Consider the following 23415-nt stretch of genomic DNA (forward strand, 5'->3'; position numbering starts at 1 on the left):
AAGCGGCGGCGGGAGGCAGGGCCGAGGCCGTGCCCTGCACGGGGGAGCCCCTGGAGCGCTGTGGGGGCGGAGGCGCCGCCGCCGCGGGGGACGCGGCCCCTTCCCGGCGCTCACCTGAGGCCGCGGCCGCTCCCGCCTCCAGGCCGCGATCCGCCGCTCCGCCCTCCCGCATCCCAGCAGCCACCGCGGCACAGCGCCCGCCTACCCCGCGCCTCTCTATGGTGCGGGCCCTGCCCGGGACAGCGGCGGGAGGCGGCTCCGGGAGCAGCGAGAGGAGGGACAGAGCGTCCCCCGCCCGCCCCGCCGGGCGCGGCCATGGCTGCCCGAGGGCCAGCGCCGCCGCCGAACCGTGTTCCGGAGCGCCACATCTACACGGAATGGTTTGGTTTCTGCTTTCTGCCCAAATGCCGCTGAGTTTTGGGATTGCTCCACTTGCAGCGGTTTTTAGCGGTACTCCTCAGTGGAACACCTGGCTGGTGTGATAACCGGGGGGAAACCGAGCTTAAACTCCGTGCAGTTTGACGGTAATGCGGTGTGTAACACCAGCCTGGGTGGTTTGCAGATGCTCATTCACACCTGAAGCAAATTCCTCTCCCGAACATTGTACAAAAAATCCAAGTTTTACTTACACTGTTCTCTCCCCTCACGGCTTTCTCTCTGGTTCTGTGAGAACCTTGGGCGCTGTCACCGCTCAAGGGCCGAGTGGGATTCTCGCCTCCAAGTTCTCGGAGGTGTCAGGGACTCCAGCAGGCAAACCTGCAGTGTAAACGATACCTACAGTTACATTACAGAAACAGATCACTTTTATCATAGGGAAACAGTGTTACATACTCCAAAGTCCAAATGCAAAACCAAAACACATATTAACAGAAGTACCAGAAAGGCTTTTTCCAACCTTCCATCTGCAAGAACTGTGTTCAGGAAAATTCCAAGACATCAATCCACACATTTTGCCAGAGTAGCTTGTAGGTGTGATATAGCAGCAAATCTTTAGACTTAAAATTCAGAATACGAAGAAAATTTCTGTTGTGTCTGTATTGCCATGCATTACGCAAACAGGGTTGCAGCTCAGAACAGGAAAATGTGGAATTGGAGCAAGTGCTGCTGAAGGCAGACTGTCATTGTTTGCAATTCACATTGTGCTCATGTTATCAACTGAGCACTGATGGGATCTGAGTAAGAGCAAAATAAAAGCCAGTGAAAGCACAAGCAAGTTCCATTTCCTAGGAAAAAATATGATGTTATAACTCAGAGTTCTGATACACACTTCCCTCCTTGAGGAGTTAAAAGATGGCATTGCAGCTTTCCTTGGAAATTAAGGTTTTATTTTAAATTATTCCATAGATTTCCATATAGGTGTTTTGTACTGTCACCAGAGGAACAACAACAAAACTGTGGCAAAAATTTAGTTCTTTCACTAAAGTAGAACACTGTGATGGACAAAAGATTTTGCACACATGCACTGCTATTACAAACAACTGCTTAGTATTTGGAGAAATTATAAGAAATCAGCACAGACAATGCTGAACTACAGACTGCCATGGACACAGAGACAGGTGGAAGTTAGTGCTTTCTCATGACTGTCACTCCTTTCCTTTGGCATGATTTAGTGCAAGGGGTGAAAGAGTCTCCAGAAATTTCAAACCCTTTGCTATTGAGGCATACCAATAATTTCCCCAGGTCATGGCTGAATCAGATCGCTGACCAATTGTCACATAAAATGTTCAGGGAAGTCACAGTCCTTCCAAAGAAATCTCATTAGACCAGAAAGTGATGTAAGGAAGGGCACTTGGGGTAAGAGCAGAAGTCAGTCCTAGCCCTGCCCTGCAGTGCCCAGGAGCAGATGCTTAGGAAAAGATAAAAGTAGCACCGTGCCTGTGTATCCTCCCCGCTTCCGGCAATCTGGAGCTCAGCAGCTTCCTGAACCAGAAGTTTTATCTTGATAGTTCTCTCTTCCATGAATTTTTCTTCTTGCTTTTTGAACCTATCCCAACTTCTGGCATTAAAGAGCATCCTGTGACAATGAGTGTTACAGTGCATTACTCACTTGATGAAAATGTACTTTTGTTACTTTTGAGACCTGTTATGAGACTTGTTATGAAAGTGCAGTTCACAGGAATGCCAGGTGGCAGAACTGGAACTGTTTGGGGGGTGTGACTGAGAAATGCTGCACTGCATAACTGCAGCAAACGCAGCCCCCCCAAACACATGCTGCATATTTGCTATTTCTCACACCAATATTAGTAGAGTTGCAAACAGAAGTGCTTGTACTGAAGAACATTGGTTAAATAGTCTATAAATACTCATGCTGTGAACACCAGTCTGACTATGAATCACTCATTCCCAGAATTATTATTTTTGAAAGAATTTTGTTTCATTTTCCCCTTGGAAGTTCCAATGCTTTTTCTTAAAGTTCCTGATACATCAGTGTTTACAATATCAAAAGCACAAAAGTCCTTCCTTGAATTCAAATCTCAGCTTTGTGTAGAGTCACATCTTAGTAAGTCAGAAATACCTCATCCATTCAGCAAAAGACATTGTGTCGTTTGTTCCAGTTCTTACCAGAGAAGATGGTGATACTGATTTTAATGAAATAAATACAGCCATAAACTGAAACCTAAATTGAATTTTAATAGATAAACCAACTCCACATTCCTTGGCATTACTTTTCTTAAGATATGCTGCTTCAAACTGTCTTTTTTTTTTTAAGTTGTGAGATCCCTTTTAACTCAATTTTCTTTCAGTGCAGTCTTTTCCTCACATTGATGAATGTTTGGGTTTGAGCCTAAAATTCCGTGTGACTCCTGTAATGGCTGCACTCTAAAAGCAATTCATGGAGATATTGACTCACTGCTGTAAGACACTGAGCATCTTCAACCCTCCCAGTTCTCTCTGGAGATAAAATTGCCCAAGGGCTGATTAAACAACTTAATCATATCCATAAATCCTTTTCATTTCCCTAAGATTTCAGTTTGTGTTAGATTCAAAGTACTTGTGTATGCTTTTTCAAGTTACAGTACATGGCTCCAGGTCCAAACCTTTTAGAAATAAATCTGCTGCACACTGTGGGTGACATCCTCTTTTAAAGGATTACCAGAGAAAAAAGTAATTTGAATGTAGCTAAGGGGAATGTCACATGAAGTAATTTAGATATTCCCTGGCTTAATTTGTAGGATTTGGGTGTTCTGAAAGACAGAAATTTAAGGGTGACGTTCCCATTGATTTGATCAAAATATTTTTTGTGTAGGGCTTTATCTATGGAATCACCAACAGAAGAAGCATTTTAACATCTCAGATTTCCTCATTTTTGCAGACATGCTGCATCAGGAATCAGAGCTGTCAGGTCCACGGAAAGCTGGTTTCACTGATGAGCCCTTCTGGGACCTGCAGCTCAGAGCTGGAGTCCAGGCAGGGTATGAACAGGAAGCCACTATCTGTGCAGGCACCAGGATTTACCGACACAAGCTACTTTACAAGAAACTCTGCAACAGATAAGTATTTTCCCTTGCTGCAAAAAACACCCAAGCCTCATTTTCAGTGACATTCTACAGGAAATAAAGATTCTATTTGATTTATAGTAGTCTCAGAGGAACAGCAGTGTTTCCTTTGCATTTACAAGCACATACAAGCCCTTCTTTTCAAGATGCTACTTATAGCAATGAAGAAGCAACAAGAAAAGCCTACAAATATTCTCCAGTATAAGAGACATTTTACATCTTTTCACCCATAACAGCCATCCTTTCCTCTTACTGGAAACAAAGTTCCCTTTTAAGAAGGAAATCAGGACTGACCGAACAGATGTGCATTATTCCCGAAAGCAGAACTTGTCTGAGGGCTGCACTGCCAAGAAGAGGTGTCCCAAACCTCCCACATCTTCTCTTTAATGCACATTTCTTGACACACAAGATAAATGTAGTATATTTCCCATCACTAACCCTGAATAGTTTTCAGTAATTTCATGGTCACATCATTATTAACTACTTTCAACATCTGCAATATATATTTAAAACAATGGGATTTGTCCTTGCTGACGCTGCTCTTTTACAAACTGACACCTCATGTGATTTCCCAAAAATTACATGGGAAAGAGATCTACCAGGATCCTGGTACACCACAATCTGTGGAAGGAGGCTAACAGAAGAGGACAAAATTAAACTATAGTTGTCCTGAAGGAAACATGGTGTAGAATGGGCCATTAGGCATGAAACAATGTGTATTTCCTATAGCTTCCCCCCCATCCTGCCTATCCACACTTTAATATGTTATGTTCTCAGGATATGTCTATAGCATTAAAGAGAAGTGGCATGGCCTAAGCATATATTCAGTGTGATCTTCTGATGAGTGGGATGATCAAACTCACCTACATGACATTCTAAACTTTGGGAAAGGGCCTTATTGCCCATATTAACTGCCCTGGAACACCATTAACACAGAGTTGTGGCTGTCCAGTGACACCACAGTGGTGGTCAGCAAAGCTAAATCCAGAAAACAAGGTGCTGAAGGATTGGGTGCACAGCAGCTCACCAGTGCAGCCCAGCTGGTCCTGACTGTGGTGACTGGCAATATTCTCAGCAGGGTGTGCTTTGACAGAGAGACTTGAACATCAATTCCTACTGGGTAGTTTCGTGTGCTGCTCCAGAAGTTTGTGTGCAAAGAAATTCAAAAGGGGGGATGTGGGACTTAGTTCTAATCATGGTTTACCACTAATGTTTTCCTCATTCAGTGAGGAAAGCAGCTGTTACACTGCCTCAGCATTTCCACCATGTGTAGCCCTGGCTGCATCCAGGCAGAGGTGTGTGTAAAGAGCAGAGTCTGATACAGGGCTAGGGCCACTGTGTCTGGAAATAGTGGCCACAGCAGCAAATATATGAAGGCTGCAAGCACATTTATAACTTCTCTCAGTGTTTTTCCAGCTACATATATCCGTTTCCTTCCTTTCTTTTACTTGAGTCTAGTCACATCAGCACTGAGAGGGAACAGGGCATCCATTTCTCAATCCTGAGGGGCAGCAGCAACACTTGTACTAAAAAAAGTGTTGGATTCTACATCATTAGCACCAGTTACTGAGAACACTACTTGTTCTTGCAAAATTGTGGTCTGGTTTTTTGTTTGCTCAAAAGATGATCTAAGAGAAGAAGTGACAATTTTGTGTTAACCACTTCAGCTTGCTTCCAAAATAAATGATCCTGAAATAAATCCTGTGGTGAAATTGAGCACTTTCATTTTGTAATAACCTGCTCATTTGACAAGAACTCATTTCCTTTATGCCAATTTTCTGATGTGTCACACTGAAGACTCACTGACCCTGCTGACAAGAATTTTCTGGAGCCCCATCCTAGTATGGAATCTCTTCTGCTGGGAAAAGAACTGCATTTTAAAGGAAAATTCAGATAGAAGTAATCTTGACTGAGAAACCTCAGGCTTTCCAAATAAAGAACAGCCTTTGCTCAACCCCTCTGTGTTTGTAAATCTCCCTGCCTTTATTTCAGCACTAATTAGAATACAAACTATGGCACAAAATCTATCTCTAATAGGATTCCTAATTCTTCACCTTTGCTTATGTCTGATCCAAAAGTTATGGTAAGCTGTCTCGAGATCATTGAGCTTTTAATTAATCTTTTGACTCATACTCCATCTTATTCACACAAACAATAAGAGGTTTGTGCCTAAGATTGATCCCAAATGTCATTTTCCCCTCTGCCTCACAAATGCTTAATATTTTAGGGATTAGAAAGAGCAGAAACACTTAGGTAAGGGACACTCCACAAATTATAAACCAAGTGTGCTCTGCACGCTACATTTGAGGTCCCCAAAGTCAAATCTACCCAAACAGTGCTGGTGGGAGGCCTTGGGGCTGAGCAAAGCCCTGGCAAGGCTGGAGGGCTGGGCACAGCAGCTCTGTGCCACGGGACAGGGTTCATACACCAGGACAAGCAATGCTGGTGAGAGCCTGGACCCCCCATTAGCAGCCCTCCCAGTAACTCTGCGTCTGGTGTTTGTCCTGATTGTCAGGAAAGGAGCAAAAACACAATCACCTCTAATCCCAGAGCCCCTCTTGCTATAGTATGGCTCCTGTGCAATTGTTCTCAGCTTGAATACCGCTTCCGCCCATTTTCACAGGCTGTAAAGCCCCCCGATGTATCCCCTTAGAATAATTTAATTAATACATACTGATGCAGAAACTGATGTAATGACAGGAATGGCCATTTGTAAGAGAGCTACTTTGCTGTAAGAACATCGTGCCTTTGAGTTTAAAGAAATCTAGACTTTTCCAGCAAGGGTTTAACTTACAAGGAGGGATTTTCTTTACTTAACACTACAAATAAAACATCATGCTGATTTGTATTTCCTTTTAAGAAAGTAGAACCTTTTCATTTCTGTGTTTAATTTCCAGTGTTTTGACATTAACACCATCAGAAACCACAACTTGCTGAAGCTGATGGTGTCCTCAGGCCCCCCAGCAGCTGTGTCAGTCAAGGTAGCAGTAAGTCAAGTAAGCAAACCTTTAAGCACCTTGAACCAGTGGTCTCATTAAAGGTAATCTGTGCAACAAACTCTTAGGATCAGAGAATAGAGTAATTAAAAATGGAGGTTGTTTCCAGTAACCAGGATAAAAGATAATGTCTGGGGTAATGAAAAGAAACAGACAAAAGTGAAATACCAGGAATGGAAATGCCTCTAAGCAGAAAGGTTCAGTTGCCCTGAGATTATTAAGCATGTATTTCTCCAGAGAAATAATTGCCTTGGATTAAGTGATTTGTAGGAATCTGTTGCTGGGTTACAGGTAGCAAGGGAAGGTGGGGTGAGGGTTGCAGAGGTAAAACAAGCCATGGGCTGGTTTTTCTTCTCAGCCCAAAGACCCAGGCAGCTGCACCAGCCCCATGAGTGCCTCCCAGCCAGCACAGGAGCACACACAGCCCATGTAATGGAGGAAACTCAGAGTTCCGTGCTCCCGGGCAAGTGGCAAGGGTGGGGCTTTCCTGTGCTTATGGGTTAAGATAACTGGCATTTCTCCCCCCTTTCTTAATTGTTCTTCTGTGTTGTTTTCTGTATAATCATTATTATCATCATAAATACAGATGTTACTCAGTTTCAGCCTGGTTCTGGGTTTCCTCCTGTCCACCTCTGAGATATCTCTGTCTCTGTGGATGGTTTTTTTGCACATTCTCCTCTCCCTGACACCAGGGACTCTTCTGAGTGATTGTAAGCAGCCTCAGTTTGACAAACTGCACAGCCCCAGTCACACATTCCTGCTGGACTTGCACACTGGAATTTGCAGTTTTGAATATTTGAAGTAAACTGTATGTATTTTATATCCAACTGGAAGAGGAGATAAATCCTCTGAACTCTGTTTACCAGGCAGTCTTGGTAAGGAAGACATTTTCCATGCTAGTGTTGTTTACAGATCCTCAGGCAGAGATAATCAAAAGGCTGTAGTCATCCTGTGTCAGCATGTCCAACTCCATGACAGTCCACAAGCTCCTGATGTTCTTGGATTTCTTTTTTTGGGTGCTTTGTGGCTAAAGTTTGTCTTCTGGTTGTTAAAAAAAGGAAGTGAAAGGCCATATTCAGTGCGCTGTGACCTTGTTGTCATCCTCCTGTTACTACACTGGGGTCCTCTGCTGAGGTCCCCTGTCAGGATGTGCGCAGGGCATTGCTCCTTGTTACCTCAGCAGTCACATCCTCAGCTGTCAATCCATGTGATTCCTTTAACCTTTGCTTATTCTTTCTTCTGCTATTTCTGCTTCACATGTGCATTTTTCCATTCATGCTGCATTCATATCAGTCTTAAGATTTGGATCACAAACCTCTGCATTCCACAATACATGCTGTGCTTTTTTGTACAACAGAGAAAACTGCTTATATAGGGGCAGGAAATGTGTTCTTTTCAACGCTGTGATCTCTACACTGGAAGGACACTTAGGGCTGACTGAAACTAAATCTAGTCAAACCAATTCAAAAGTCACTGTGCATTTAACTTTTAATTTTGTCTATAACCTTGAAACCTGTTGCAACCAAAACCAGCTTTTCTCAGGACATCCAGTGCTCCTTGTGAGTGCTGTGAGGCAGTTGGTGAGGTCTTTTCTCTTTCTGCAGCTGCTGTGACTGCAGCATTCACACCAAAAACACTCCTGCATCTGCCAGCCCTGGGGGGATGAGATCTGCTGCTGGCTGCAGGGACTGAACCAAGGCTACTTTGCAAGAAAAATCCAGGACACCAATGGTCCATGAAGAGACTGTAGCAAGTACAATGTCTGCCGGCCTGATGATAAAACCTCTTGTAAATACAGCATTTTTGACATGGGCATTTAACTCCTTAACATACCTCAAAGACTCAAAATGCACTCGAACAATTAAAACAGTAAAGTCAAGTTTGGAATCTTTGTGGAAACATGTTTCAATTGTATGCCTTGGTCTTGGCTCCAGGATCAGAGCAAACAGAGTTTCATACCTGGTGTAAGCCAAGAGCAGCTATTCTTCCTGGACCAATCTAAGAATCTGTCTAGTGGTACTGACAGCTGACGTGCAGACCACATATCCAAGGCTATTCTATTTTCTCGTCCCTAAGCATTTGAGGCTGCTTTTTAACATTTGCCCGACACAGTGTGCAGGAGAGAGCCGAGCCTGTCCATCAGTGCTTAGACTTATGAAAAATTATCAATTAGACTCCAATAATAGGGACTTCCACACTGCTGGGTGCCTGTATTGGCAAGACCTCTCCGAAGATCTGGCTGAGGACTTTATCAGTAAATAGGAAATACACAGATAACGGCGCTAAAAGGAATTTGAGCAGCCGAAATCCGAGACGAGACGCCTCCCACCCCACGCTTAGGTGGGAGCAGGCAGTGACCCTGCCTGCGAGCTGCTCCCGGAGTAGGGCAATGGGGAGAGCACAGCGAAGTTTCCTGGCTCCGGTGGGACCCCCTTAGTAGGAGGGAGGCTCGGACACCCGCCCCTAGCCCCTGCCCCGGCCCCGGCCCGCGGCGGGCGGTGCTATGCCCGGCAGGGCCGGCCCAGGCGGGACGGGGGCGGAGGGCGGGCGCCCCGCGGCTCCTCAAATAGCACTGCCCGCGGCCGCGCCGCCAGAGCCGGCTCGGCAGCCGCCCGGGGCAGCGGAGCGGACCTGCAGCGCCTTCCTTCCCGCGGAACCTGTGGGACAGAGGTGGCAGCAGCATGGCTTCGGCGGCGGTGGAAATTTTGGGGCTGGGGCTGGGCATCCTGGGCTGGGTGGGGGTGATCCTGGCCTGCGGGTTGCCCATGTGGCAGGTGTCGGCCTTCATCGACGTGAACATCGTGGTGGCGCAGACCATCTGGGAAGGGCTGTGGATGAACTGCGTGGTGCAGAGCACGGGGCAGATGCAGTGCAAGGTGTACGACTCCATCCTGGCGCTGCCGGCCGAGGTGCAGGCGGGCCGGGCTCTCACCGTCATCGTGGCACTGCTGGGGCTGGTGGCGCTGATGGTGACCGTGGTGGGCGCGCAGTGCACCAACTGCATCCGGCCCGGCAAGATGAAATCCCGCATCGTGATCGCCGGCGGGGCCATCTACATCCTCTGCGGGGTCCTGGTCCTCATCCCGCTCTGCTGGTTCGCCAACATCGTCATCAGCGACTTCTACGACCCCACCGTGCCGTCGTCCAAGAAGCGGGAGATGGGGGCCGCGCTCTACATCGGCTGGGCGGCCACGGCCTTGCTGCTCTTCGGGGGCTGCCTCATCTGCTGCTGCTCCTGCTCCCAGCGCGACGACACCTCCTTCCCCGTCAAGTACTCGGCGCCGCGGCGGCCCACGTCCAACGGCGAGTACGACAAGAAGAACTACGTCTGAGCGGGGCTGGCCCGCTGCGCGGCCCCGCGGGGCACGGACAGACGGCTGCGGCCCGGGAGCGTCTGCGGGGAGCTCCAGCGCTCCCCTGCCTGGAGGCTTTTTTTGACGGGGACCCCCGTGAAGCGGCGGCCCTAGGCAGGGCAGCGCCCCGCTGCCCTCCAGCCCGGCTCCCCGGCGGCTCCGGCCGCTCCGCTGCGGGCAGCGCCGCGCTCGGCGCCGCCGGCTCCCGGTACTGACCGACCGCACTGCCGGCCGGGCAGAGCCCTCCGCGCCCGCCCGGAGCAGGCGAACCAGCGTCTCCCCGGCCGGGGGAACCGAGGGGCCCGGGCGAGTCACGGCGGCGTTTACCGGGACGCCCCGTCCGGGCTTCGCCGCCGCCTGCCCGCCCGGCTCCTGCCGCCCTTCCCCGGCGTTCCCGTGGCACCTGTGAGTACTGCACTGCCGGGGCCTCGGGGCACCGCCTGGCTGCTCGGACCGGGCGTCGGGAGCGCACTGTGACCGAGGAGCAGCTTCCCATCTTCGTTCTCTCTCTCCAAAGGCTGCATCTGGCAGTTCCCGCTCGGACTGATATGGGGGGGTTTGATCTATTTGAGCAATTAAAATAGGGATCCTGTCCAAAACATGATGCTAACTTTGGTCCCTAATCCCACAAGCAGCAATTGTTTGGAGAAAGTTATTTGTTTTTCTTCAGTTGTTTCAGACCCTCAGTGAAGTGTATTGGTCTGTGTGGATTTGTAACCTTGAAAAAGATTTCAGGTAGTTGCTGTCCTTTAGTGGAGTACAAATCAGATAACACTAGGTTGCATTTTGAGGTTCTTCATCTCTTCTTCAGCTTATGCTCTGTTTTTACTTGAATATGAACTCATTGCCAGAATTATTCGAGGACTAGATTAAAAAATCTAGGAGATCACTGTATATCCTGGCTCCAGCAGGGCCTCTGCTCCTCTCATCTGCACTACAGGAGACTGGAAACATAAAAATCGCCCCAGATGCTGGTGGCTGGGGGAATGATGTCTTTGTGGCCTTCTTGCCAAGCTCTGCTCGCTGCCAGTTTTGAAATGTGTGTTCAACGTGCGCTTGGTTGGCTCCCCACCATGGTTTTGTTAACACATGCTTTCTTTCATTTACCAAATCAAGCAAAAAATTGCTAGATGAATTTTACCAAAAATATCTTTACTGGGACTTTTATGCCAGGTGATCGGTTGTGAAGTCATGACTCTCACAGCTCTCAGCTCCTCTGCATTGCGCTAGTAACACTCTGCAGACTGGAAGGAAGATGGTTTGGTCAACATAACCAATTTTCCTGAGGTTAACACCTCCTGAAGTTTACCACAGTCTGAAATGTTAGCTTACACTTTGTCATTTTACACTGCAGAGACAAACTTTGTTAAGGGAGGGGCTTAAGGGGATGGTGTGATACTCCTCCAATCTAATTACTTGTAAATCCACACAGGATTATGCTACTGACTGTGGCAGCATCTGCATTGCCATAAGGAGATTTCTGCCAAGAGTTAGTGAGGAAATGTGCTGTTTATACTCTGCAGAGAACAAAACTATGATCTCATGGGTCCTGACAATCACGTAGCAGTACAGTGCACACCTGACCTGAGCATTAACACTTACAGCTCTCTGATAACACCAAACTTACTGACAAACCATAGCTGTGGCTCTGACAGATTTACAAGGACTCTGTTCTTGCCTTGCTTAGGAAACTTAAAAACCCTGGAGGTATCAGCAATTTAAAAACCAGAATAAGAGACTAAAACCTTGCCCCTGGAAATTTTGGTGTTGAATATTGAGCATGATTTACCCTTTTGAAGATAACTGCTTTTGGTTTTTATACACAAAAATAGCAGGGTCTGAGCTTATCAGAGAATACAAAACCAGAGCAATATGTCTACAACTCCTTCTGCTCTATAAAGAGGTGCAATTCTAATACTGTCTCCATTTAAATAAAAGCTGTAATACTGTTTTTATGATGTGATATGTAGTTTTGGTACAAGAGTGAAATATTCTGTATTTCATCATTGCAACTTCTTAAAAACAGTGTAATCTTGTAAACTGTAAATGTATTTAAATGCATATATTTTGCAAGAAATCTACCAAAGTCAGCTTGTTACATGGTTTGAAAGTGCCTTTATTTGTTTTATGACTACTTTAAATTGTAACATTCAACTGTATTTGCCACATCCTCACTCGGCTCTCTGGTGTCTAGCAAATGAGTTCACAGATACTAGCCCTAATCCTGGACCTCTCTCTCTTTTGTCTCAAAAATGTCTGCATGTCTGTGAACAGTAGAGCCTTCAGAAGTGCTGCAGAATTTGGGGTCTGACCAAAAGATGAAATCTTTCTAGACGATGCATCACTAGCATTTCAAATCAACTGGTGTCTTTGGGAGAGGGAGGGAAACCCACACCTTAGAAGGGAATTTTAACAAGCCAAATTTCTTGTATCAAGGCAGGGCTGGATCCTCTTATAACCAAAACCTGAAAAAATTACACAGAAAGATCTCTTGGAAGAAGCCAGTGCTAACTGTGCATGTGCTACTAAACACAGCATCGTCCTACCAAAACCATAACTCGTGGCTGAGATCAGTGGGGCAGCACCCAACAAGACTTGTAGGAAGTGGGGCCCGTTTTAAAAAGTATTTTTATATTTAATCTCATCCTTCAGTATCCTTAGTTGTTGCTGTGCTTTAAAAGATAACCTGAGAGAATGCTGTTACTGATGTCACTGGCTTCAGGGTAAAAGTGTAAGTTGGTTTTTGCTATGATTTGTTTTTGTAAGAACAAAGATCTAGTCCTGAACTTAAAACCTTGGAAGTGCTCAGGATCAGGCCTGAACCTCATCCCAATGAGAGGATAAATCTATAGCACTTGTTTACTATTTTTATTTTGTATTTATGATTTCACATAAAAATAAAAAACATGTAAACCTATCCCTGAAGAAGGTCACTGTGTTTTGTGAAAGCTACTGGATTGTTTGGGCTCAGGAAGGTGGGATGTGGGGTGCTCAGGGGGAAATTACCTGGGCTACCTCTGGGGAGGAGAGCTGGGTCACCTCTGGGGAAGAAGGAAGGGCTGCTCCCTTGCAGAGCAGAGCAGGCAGCATCTCAGCTCTCCACTGAAGCCTCAGACAAAAGAGAGCAAGTAGCAGCAGTTGGTCTTGTGATGTGAGCACATTAGGAAGTGGAGTGTGAGTCCCAGCTATTTTGGGAATAGCTCTAAGCATGAAGCTTTTAAAGCTTTCAATTTCTGCACATTTAAACTAAAAGGAGAAAAATCCTGCTGCTTGGATCAGCCCCAACCTGACCTGATACCCTAATTCTTTCTGCCAACCATTTCTTTTTTTTTTTCAAAAGTGCATTCAAACTGGGGAAAAACATTTTCACAGATGCAGCAGAACAGAACCTTATTTAAAAAACCAAAAAAACCCCCACCAAAACCAATAAAGACTGGTAAAGTAAACTATACAGAGTAATTGCTAGTGGAGAATTTTGCCTAAGTTACATGATTGCCAGGGAGGACATTCAATATTTTGCAGATTTTTTTTTGCAAGATTTTGAAGCTTTGTTCTAACAAACTGTTGCTTTAAAAATGAAGAAAAAAACATCTTCAAAGCCTTCATTTTGCAGCATACTTGCCAGCTCAGTTGAGATTAACAAAAGCTCCTTGCCACCCTCCCATTGCTATGCACATGCTGAGCTGGAAAAAGGGTGTCTGTCGGCTTGGCCTTTGTCCTGCTAAACGAACCATTTCATAGTTATGAATTTGAAAGTAACCTGCAGTTCATACCCTCCAAATCTGGTTAGATCCTGTCTGTGCAAAGAAGGGAAATGCACCAGGCAGAGGGAAAAGGAAGCTCAATCAGTCACGTTTGCTGCAGGATGTTTAAGGAAATATTTCCTTTTCCTGTATAAAGATGTTTGTTGGGCATCTGCTCTTTGAAACACAAAACTTTTTACTCTTCAAGTGAGAAAGCAGTGTAACTTCAGATTTTTTAGATCTATTCTCTGATCAAATACTATGCAAGGAATTTGTTCTTTTTCCTTGGCCATCTTTCAAACCCCAAATGCAGGTCTCCTCCAACGCATCCAGATATCTGTAATGCTAAAAGATAGACCTGCCTGTCAGGAGCCATATGCCACATGTAAGTGCCATATTCATGCATTTATTGAACAATATATTAATGCAGCATTCAGCATCAGATGGTACCCACAATGCATCCCTTTTTGTGTGTGCACTGAAGAAGAAAATCATTAATTAAGTACACGTGTTTGAGGATTTGCTTTTAAAAGTCTGCTTGGTAAGACATAACAAATATTCCTGCTGTATTAGATTAATTGGGTGAGAGCAGGTGAATTCTCTTTTCAGGTCAAATACTGCATTTATTTTACTTGTAGCCTAATAAGACAAATTATTCCAAAAGCAAAGCCTCGAGAGGTTCTTCTATTTATATTTTGGATGTGACTGACTTCTATAATTTTTATTCTGATCAGATCTTTTTTTGTGTCTGTGTGTGTGTGATTGCTCCTGACTGCTCCTTGCTGACTCTCTGCAGCAATCAGCTCTCTGTCTAGAAACCTCCTTCTTCTACCTACTACAACCCTTAGTTAGAAGAAAAGAACTTCAACCACTGCGTCACTGATGAAACCTCCCACTGCTACAGGGAAGGCTTTGCAGTTGCTTGGATACACAAGACTTGCTTCACCTTTTTCTTGAGATTAAGACATCATGAATCAATTTAGCAGTGTGCTTTGTCTGTGGCATTTGGGGATTTTGTTTACAACACTGAACTTCCCCCTCCTTCCAAAGCTCACCATGTGGATTCAACCCAAAATCGTACGGAGAAAGGGGAGGAGTGGTAGGACAGAGCATGGAAACACAAATGTTTCACACAGGGCTGAAGGCATCTCCCTAGGGCTTGTGCCAGTCTTCTCATCATGCTCGAGCCCAGCTGCACCCTGGCCATTTGTATTGCCCTGAGGGAGAGTTTTGCCTCTCTGAAACTGGCACCTATGGCTTGGGTAAGCTCAGGATCATGGGGGACCAAACCACACAAACTTTATCACTTAAAATGTGAAAATATGCATCAGAGTCTGTTTTAAGAGTGGTACAGGAAAATGAATATATGAATGAGTCTGGATGTCAGCCATCCTGATAAGAATTAACTGGTGCATTAACTGAGCTACTGGCTTTAGCTTTTTGATTTGAGAACAATAGAATCATACAGGATGATTAAAGCAAAAGAAGAATGAGCCTTGAGACTACTATCCAGCTGTTTTGGTCTCAGGCTACAAAAGGAAAAAAAAGGGAAACACGTCCCACTCCACAAGCCATAGCCTTCTCAAAGAGACACACAAATCTCATTACATCAATAATGGAGAGTAAACAACAAGACCACCTCCAATACCCAGTACAGAAGGACTTTGACCATCTAGAAAGCCAGGCAAAAAGTAAAATAAGCTCCATCTTTTTCTCTGATCCTCCTTACAGCATCTTGAATGGCAAAAGCCACTCACATTGACTAAAGCCCTGGCAGCAGCTGGCAGGGTATTCATAGCAGGTACAAGGTGTTCCTGAAGCCCAGCTGATATGCCATCCACACAAGTTACTCCTTCTTTTGGAAAAAATGGCCTTAGTTTGGGCTGATGAAGTGCCTCAGTGCTATTATGTACAGCAATAGCACTGATCCATTCCTTACTCCCCCCCAGCTCCAAATCCAGGGATGCTCCCTTCTGGTGGATCCTTCAGGCACCAGCCAGGAAAGAGTTTGCATGGCCCAGGGAGTTGCTCTGGTGTACACAAACAAAACAGATGAGATGCAGCCTATTCATGTTTATTTACTGTGGAGAACAAAAGCAAATGTTTAAAATAGCTGATTTTTCCAGGCAAACAACAGATAACCCTCTCAAAATGACTCTGATCAGTGAGCAAGCTGTGAGCTCCGTGCCAGCTGTATCATCCTGTGTATCTCTCATTGCTGGCTATGTCCTTCGAGGAGGTGAGTTACACACATGCACATTTTAGGTCTTCAGCATCAGCTGTGCTGGCTGAGGAACATTTTTGGGTTTTTTAAGATAAACAGAAGATTTCTATGGGTTGAAAAAATGCACTAAAAGCTAGGAGATGCACAAAACTAGATCCCACAATGACAATTTTAATCTGGTAGCAAGAATAGTTTGCTATGTTAAATGCAAGTTGGTTTCAGCTGTGTATGTTCACAAAGGTTCAGTGGAGCAGGTTAGCTGACAGAGCTCTGAGTGGCATTCCTCTTGATACCATGCCAGGTACTCTGACAATTAATCCAACCATATGTGGGTACCTCTGGGCTCTGCTCACACTCTCAAACACATTCTGAGCTGAATCGATTCCCCTCTGTTACACTCACACAGAACTCATTAGCATTGACTGTGTTTGTTATCAGAGCACTTCCTCAGAAGGTTAAACCTTGGGAGAATTTAGGCTTGGGCACAAAAGATCACTCAGGAAAGAAAAATAGGCACTGCTTGACAAGAACATATGTGAAATCTCAAAATGGTATGATTCAGTTTCAATATACCTTCACATATTTGAAGGATTGGGACAAAAAACAACAATCACCAATTCTTATCAGCTCTAACAAGTGCCTAGCACGGCAGAATTCTTGCACTATGTATATTTTTAGATTACTCTTCCAGTTATAATGTTCTGTCCTTACTGTATATCTTTTGTTAGAATTAGGATATCTGCTGCAGCAGCCTGGATAACCTTTAGCCTGAGCTACAAAACCTTTAACAGTTTCCAATTATAACAGCAATCTTTCATTCTTTAATACAAATAAACCCAAGTGTTATCTCGACACAGAAGACTCCCATGAATACCCAATGACTACAGAATGATTTCACCATTTTTTTCCTCTATAATTTCCTGGTATTATTTCATTGGAAGTGACTGCCAAGATCTAAGCAACATAATACATTTCACTGTTTACATCTACTTTATTTTTGTTATACTGTTGACATTTCAAAATGTTGACATGCAAGGCAAGTTTTAAAAACTTAACATCTACTTGAAATCCATTATGTCCTTGAACCCTTATTTATTTTTAGACTGTCCTGTTTTCTCCTGGTTTGCTTGCCCTGACCAGTTGAGAATATCTAGGCACCCAAATACCTGTCAATTTTATAAAATCTCAATCCCACAGCTTGTGCCATGGAAGAGGAGTTTCAGTTTTTCAGAAAGGTGCAAGACAATAATGTCCACTTTCAGACATATGGAACTAGTTTCCCCATAAATACAATTTTGTCTGCTGTAACAGTGTGGATTGGGCAGCAGTTTGGAAAAAGAGAGTTCCATTGGGTGGGAATTCCATTAGGAAGAAACTAGACAAAGATTTCATTAAAGCAGTTATTCTGTGACTACAGATAGTGGATATTCCCAGAAGCCAATATCATACTGAGTCTCTAGGGGTAAAATGCTGTTGTTTGGATAATATCGAAAGAGACTTCTTGTCTACCTGGGGTTATTAATGACCACAACTGTTTAAGACATCCATATCATCATTATAGTGTCCCTCCTAAAAGGATAGCTATTATCCATGGCATCCTGCCCAGATTCCTGCAGAGCTGATTACATTCTTTAGAACCTGCACTTTTAGTTCAGTACAGCAATCCTGACTTCATACCTGGATGCTGTATGGGCTCATTTCATGTTCTGAAGCCATTACTGACATCTGAGCTAAAGGATGGTCATTGGTGGTGGGAAGAGCAATCCCTTTTTCTCCTGCCTCTCTCACAAGCTTGGAGATTTTTTTGCTTTCTGTCTTCAAGATGTATTCACAGCCTTGCAGAAATGGCCTCTGGCAGATTGCAGTGCAAGTACTGAACTCCACTGGTGTATAGAAAACAAGCCCACTTCAAAGACAGGGAGGGAGGAAGCACTAAATTGTAAGACCAAGTTTTTTCCCCTTAATAGGGTTACTGAAATTTGAGTCAGCTTGAACAAGAAATTGAGAATTTCAGTTTTAGCACCTGTTGCTACACAGGAATTCAGACTGTGGAGGAAAGGGCAAACTGCAATTCTTCTCCTGAACCAAAAGGTCTTAACTCTGTCCTGGCCTCATAACAGGGGCAGGCAGGATGCAGGAGCTCTTAAACTGCTGTGAAACTTCACTTTGTGACCTTGCAAGGAAGTTTGAATCAGACAGAAGGGTCTTGACTCAGAGGAGGAAAAAGGAAAGACCTAAGTTAGTCCTTTATAATGAGCAAAGAGGGGTAAGTCCCCACACTGCTGTAGGCACCAAGCTGAGTGTCTGAGGTGACAGCACAGACACTGCTGAACAGTTAACAGGAATGAGAGCCTGGAAATGGAATGAACATATCCAGGGCAGAAGCAAAAACTAAAGAGCTCAATTAACTTAAACTACAATGAACTTTGTTTCAGATTGTACCCAAGTTGAAAGTACAATAGGAAAGGATTTTTTTAGCAGAGTAGAAAATAGTACACATAACATCTGTGTAGGTAAAATGGTGAGATGGAGATTGTCCTGGACAGTGGGAGGGTTTAAAACTGATCTCAGCAATGTACAATTTTTTTTGCTCTAAAAAAACCAAGGGAACTAATATGAGTGATAGGACACTGGATAAAAACCAGCACAAGTGACTAAATATAAAAGCATGAGATGAGACTAGATACTGCTCAGCTAATAACTAATTAATCTGTTACAGTAATGTCCTTTTGGGTTTCCCTGTCCATTTGCATGAGGCGCTCTCCAACATCCATCCTGATGAAGGAAGGTGAGGCAAAAAGGAAATACAAAGTTTAATGAAAGAAAAGACCACAAAAATGTGCTGAATAACAAAAAACTGAAGAGTCATCACATTTCTTTCCTAAGGGCTGTAATCAGGGAGGAGGAGGGATAGCAGTGATTCTTAAATAGTTTCTGCCAAGTCTGTGCAGTACTCTTGGAGCCACACACTTTGAAAGGCTCAGAGAAGATACCCTGAAAGGAATCATTTATTGATTATTTGGAGATAATGGAACAGATGAGTAAGCAGATATATACAGACATGGAGACTTGTCAGAATGGGATATTGGCCCACAGTACAAACAATATCACATTTACTGGCAAAAATTCCCCATGAGAATTGAGATAATTGAGAGTTTATTAGATAATATGAGTTAAAATAAAAAGAAGACAAGTTAGTAAGACAACAATGCTGGCTTTAGCTTCTAACCTTTCCAAAAAGGTCTATATGTTCCAAAGAGACCTTGTTGGCTCCTATCACCTATTTGTGGAATGAGATGAGGGTTTTCAGACTGGGTAGATGACCCCTGTGCAGCTGTGCTACATTTCATTCTCCCTTTTGTTTCACAGACAGTTTAGTGGGACACACTCCCGTATCCTATTCCCTTTCCCTCGTTATTCACAGCAGAAGCTTTCACTTAGCATTTCTAATAGCGCCATGTAGTGCTGTCGTTTCAGGAAATGCCTGGCTGTATTCACTGCTAAATCAAGCAGGAGTCGTGCTGGCAATTCAAGGAACACCTCATCAGAGGGAAAAAAGCAATTGCTGCTGAGCTATTGTTTTCCATTTCATTTCACACACTCAAAGAGCTCTGGTGACCACCCAGTGGGTGCCCTGAAACACAGATTCCAAGACACCTTCCTGAGTTAGAAAGGCAAGCTGGATTTACTGCTTACCCTCTATTGTTACTCAGTCTCTCTTTTCCTCCTAGTTCTTTATTTTCTATTTTTGTACTTCACCCTGGCATTTTCAGTCCTTTTCACATCCCTTTCTCAGTTTTGTATGCAACAATTGGAAAGCTCTGTCCCTTTGACAGTGTGCTATGCTCAGACACTCTACAACAGGAGCCAGCAATCCAGCGTGAGTCAGAAAAACGAGTCAGAATTCAGTAGGTTTTACAAGGAAAAAGTCTCATAAAAAGGATATGTTCATTATGTTATTGTTTTAATTACCCTGTCCTTAACACTGATATCAGCTAATCTACTTACATGGCTACACAGCAAGTGGAACCAGCTGAAACAACAATACTCTTCCCCTTCTTCATGTTCATGAAACAGCATACACTGGATTTGCAATGCAGGTAACCAAATCCAACTCCCATGTATGCTGTTTTTGTGGGTGTGAACAAACTGCAGCCCAATAACAGGATAAAGAAACCTAAACACTGGAGGGAGATTCAGTCCTTTGGTAGGAAGAATGGGAGGCAGTTTTGCTTAACGTTAGAGGCAGATAACACAGAGGCAAAAAAATCTCACAAGGAGAGAAAACAGGCAGGCAGAGAGGGGAAAACTGCAGTGGTTTGGCTTTTCCTCAGAATATTTTAGGGGGACAATATTTCCCTCCCTAGAACAGACATGTCTGGGAAATTCCACAAGTGCTTTACAGTATGTGCATACAGGTCATTAAAGGATTGTGCTTAATTTTTCAAAATGTAAGTTTTACACAGTCCAGAAATGGTGCTATTCTGATAGCACACACTTGCAGAGCCATTAACCCTGGAGGGTAATACATTTTACTGACAAGAGCTATAAATAAAGAAGAGCATACCAGGTTTTATATTTTTAAAGTAGAAAATGTTTTCAGCCATGAAGAGAAAGTAAAGCTTGAGATGACAGGCAACATCTTAAACTTCCCAAGGAAAATACCACGATCAGTGGCAGACAGTTACCTGAACTCTGTTATAGACAAAACTGGATTCATAAAAATCTGGATGTATCTGAAAACTGGATACTGATTTAACCTAGTAAGCAATGGCTGTATAATTGAGGCAAACATGGACAGTGTAAATTAAACACTAAACAAGCCCTGGCTCTGTTCAGAAGGCAATCATTTGAGCAGTATGGCACTTACCAAATGGTACCATGAAACACCACAGTTCTCAGCTAAAGGATCAAGTTGCAGAATTATATTACAGCACTAGTTCTGCAGCTGCTGAGATCTTGTTTCCATTGTAGGGAAACAGCTTTTCATATCTGAGATCCTGCACGAGTCGTTAGCTGGACATCGCCAAGACTCCTTTAAGTTTCTTTGAACTTGGCAGTTACCCCTGGAAAAACCCAGAAGTGGAGAGCATCTCTCTCTTTTTTTTTTTTTTTTAATTTCAATATATTAATTTTATCAGCTTCCATATGATGTAACAAAGCCATTTCCAGTTAAAAGAGACTTCCCTGAAGGAGGCACAGCAACCTCAGGAAAAAAAATTATAATACTAGTTTTTTTAAAGATGAATGTGATCCTGTGCAATGGGGAGGGGACATTTTGGTCAGAGCATGGTCTCACAAGAGGAACTTAGCCAGGGCCCCAAAAAGGTAATCTCAGACCTCAGAGCATGCTGTATTCTTGCTCTTTGAGTCCTGAATTACTACACTTACCATACCAGTGTTTAAAGAAAACACCATGTTATGTGCCCCTTCCTTCTAGGCTAATGATCCAGTTAGAGTTTCAGATCAGACAGTAGATCATTATTAATGGAATATTTATTTTGAGAGCCCCTTAGTGACTCCTTTCAGCAAATAAAAACCTACTAAGAGCTGACTGTCCCTGTGAATTCTTTCCAATTCAATGGCAGGTACCTCTGATTTTCCACTGACATGCTGCAAATGAATGATTAAATGAAAGTAAATTCCACTGAGCTAAACAGTGGAAAGAGACACCAACACCACAGGGACTGGAAATACAGACAAGCTGCAGCAATGAGAAGAGGTGACTCTAAGTACTATAAAAGACAGCACCCTTTTGTTGTAAGGGAGCATTATGTCTTTTGCAAGGGCCAGAAAGGAATCATCTCAATTCAAACTGCTTTTGGAAAGAAAACAAAGGACCCAGAATGTCACAGTATTTATCTAACACAGGCAACCTAGTCATAAACATGAAGGAATACCCCAGAAGTCATCTACAGTTCTTAAGCAAGTGGCAAAGACTTCAGAGAAGGATGTTGTTGAACCAAGGAATAAAAAAAACCCCAGATCTCTTAACAAAATAAACACAGATTCAGCACTGGAAGGAACATGTTGTGATACAGCTTGTGTATACATCTTACCTTAGTTAGGTTCATGAGGTATGATTAGGCTTGTCCATCAATTCCCATGTGATTCTAATTCTGATTTAAGAATGGCTTGTGAGCTTTCAGCTCATTGAGAATAGCATGCATCAGCAACTCTGCTAAATGCTTGTTGTGATACCAAATTGCCAGACACATCTTTATCTCTGGTTGTTGAGATCTTAGTGTATTGCCCAGATACAAACCATGAGAGCAGACAGCAAGTCAAGGTAACACATGCCAGGATAACAACCCAGCAGCCAGAACTGCCTCGAGGGGGCAGAGGAAGTCAAAATTATTCTATCACATAACAGTGACTGGGAAACCCACATTCTCTGCTGTCAGACCCAGGGGTGTAGTGAATTTAGGTACCATGAAGTTAGGGATTTCTTGCCTATTTTCAACATGTTTGACCCTTTGCATTTCTTCTCTAATTCTGCCACCTTCTCAATAACAAAAATCAAAACTCAAATGCTTCAAAAGAATGGTGTCCAGTCTGAAATAAAAAGCTCCCACAATTTTCTTTCCCTAGTGAATGTTCTGCAATATTTCCTGCTAAGTGTGTTTATAACCAAATGCTTGTACATAAAGGTGGCATTTTTGAGCTCCACCCTGGGCAGCATATTTTTCAGTTCTTGAATCTGCTCCAAGGGAACTTTTAGTACCACCTTGAAGCCAACAATGGTACATGAGTGCCAAGAGGGATTTCAGTTTTTCCATTTAAAGAAACAAACATTTCACTGCTTTTTTTCCCTCAAGCCGGACTTATTCACAAAGGAACTTTCAGAGGAATGTTTTCAAGAGTATTCCTTCTATGAAAGAATCAAAATCATCAAAACCATTGATAGATAGATGTACACAAAAAAATCAACAAATGATGCTGTTTATTGCCATGAGAACAGTCCTGGTGTTTTATGTTTTGATTCCCCCTCAGTTGTGATTACTCCCTTTTCCTTTTAATAAGTACTGCTCTGTACTGCTCCCCTCTTTACAAGTTAGCACACCCTGAGAGGCCAATTCATCACAACAAAACCATCTTCAAAGAACTCCTGTACAAAAGAGACTGATTTTAAAACTTCCTCTTCTGGACTTTACAACTGGGGTACTCCAGACTAGTGATTAAAGTGATGTAAAATTTTATTTCTCTTGTATTTCTGGACAGGTGAGCACTGGAAATGTGAAAACAGAAGTGGAAAAAGTGAAACTGAAGCATAAAAGATGATCAAACATGACAATTCTAAGGTACTTTTCCAACCTGAGTTCTCTAGAGTACAGTAATTTCACGATTATAAGCCGCCCCATTTTGACTAAAATTTTGGTCCGAACCCAAAGTGCGGCTTATAATCAGGTGCGGCTTATATATGGACAAAGATTGAAAAGTTGCTGTTTTGGTTTGGAGGACAGGTGTCTGCTGAGAAAGGCAGGAGCTTCTCTTTGAAATGGAGAATGTAAACACCCTCCCTCCAAATTATTATAATTTTGAAATCAAGGGGCTTTCAGGCAAAAATATGGGAATTAGGAATAACAGTTCTTTAATAGGGAA

At 43.6% G+C, this 23415-nt stretch overlaps 3 protein-coding genes across 4 annotated transcripts in view; 1 reads left to right on the top strand and 2 right to left on the bottom strand.

The window, feature by feature from the left end:
- Positions 1-199, bottom strand: part of LOC117004636 (septin-2) — a 34818-nt gene extending 34619 nt beyond the window's left edge. For both annotated transcript variants that reach the window (XM_033075568.2, XM_033075569.2), the window contains exon 1: positions 115-199. The gene's annotated coding sequence lies outside the window, so the exon portion shown is untranslated. The remainder of the gene's footprint in view (positions 1-114) is intronic.
- A 436-nt stretch (positions 200-635) lies between these two features.
- Positions 636-23415, bottom strand: part of CDC45 (cell division cycle 45) — a 37367-nt gene continuing 14587 nt past the window's right edge. Inside the window, exon 19 of the mRNA XM_033075563.1 lies at positions 636-756. The gene's annotated coding sequence lies outside the window, so the exon portion shown is untranslated. The remainder of the gene's footprint in view (positions 757-23415) is intronic.
- CLDN5 (claudin 5) lies at positions 9092-12763 on the top strand. The gene has a single exon (XM_033075572.2). The coding sequence runs from the start codon at positions 9175-9177 to the stop codon at positions 9823-9825; it is 651 nt and encodes a 216-aa protein (XP_032931463.1). The 5' UTR covers positions 9092-9174; the 3' UTR covers positions 9826-12763.

The sequence above is a fragment of the Catharus ustulatus genome, chromosome 18, assembly GCF_009819885.2.
Source record: "Catharus ustulatus isolate bCatUst1 chromosome 18, bCatUst1.pri.v2, whole genome shotgun sequence".
Lineage (NCBI taxonomy): Eukaryota > Metazoa > Chordata > Aves > Passeriformes > Turdidae > Catharus > Catharus ustulatus.

Bases quoted from the DNA above. Each gene is read 5' to 3' on its own strand.
- CLDN5 (XM_033075572.2), top strand. From the start codon at position 9,175: ATGGCTTCGGCGGCGGTGGAAATTTTGGGGCTGGGGCTGGGCATCCTG.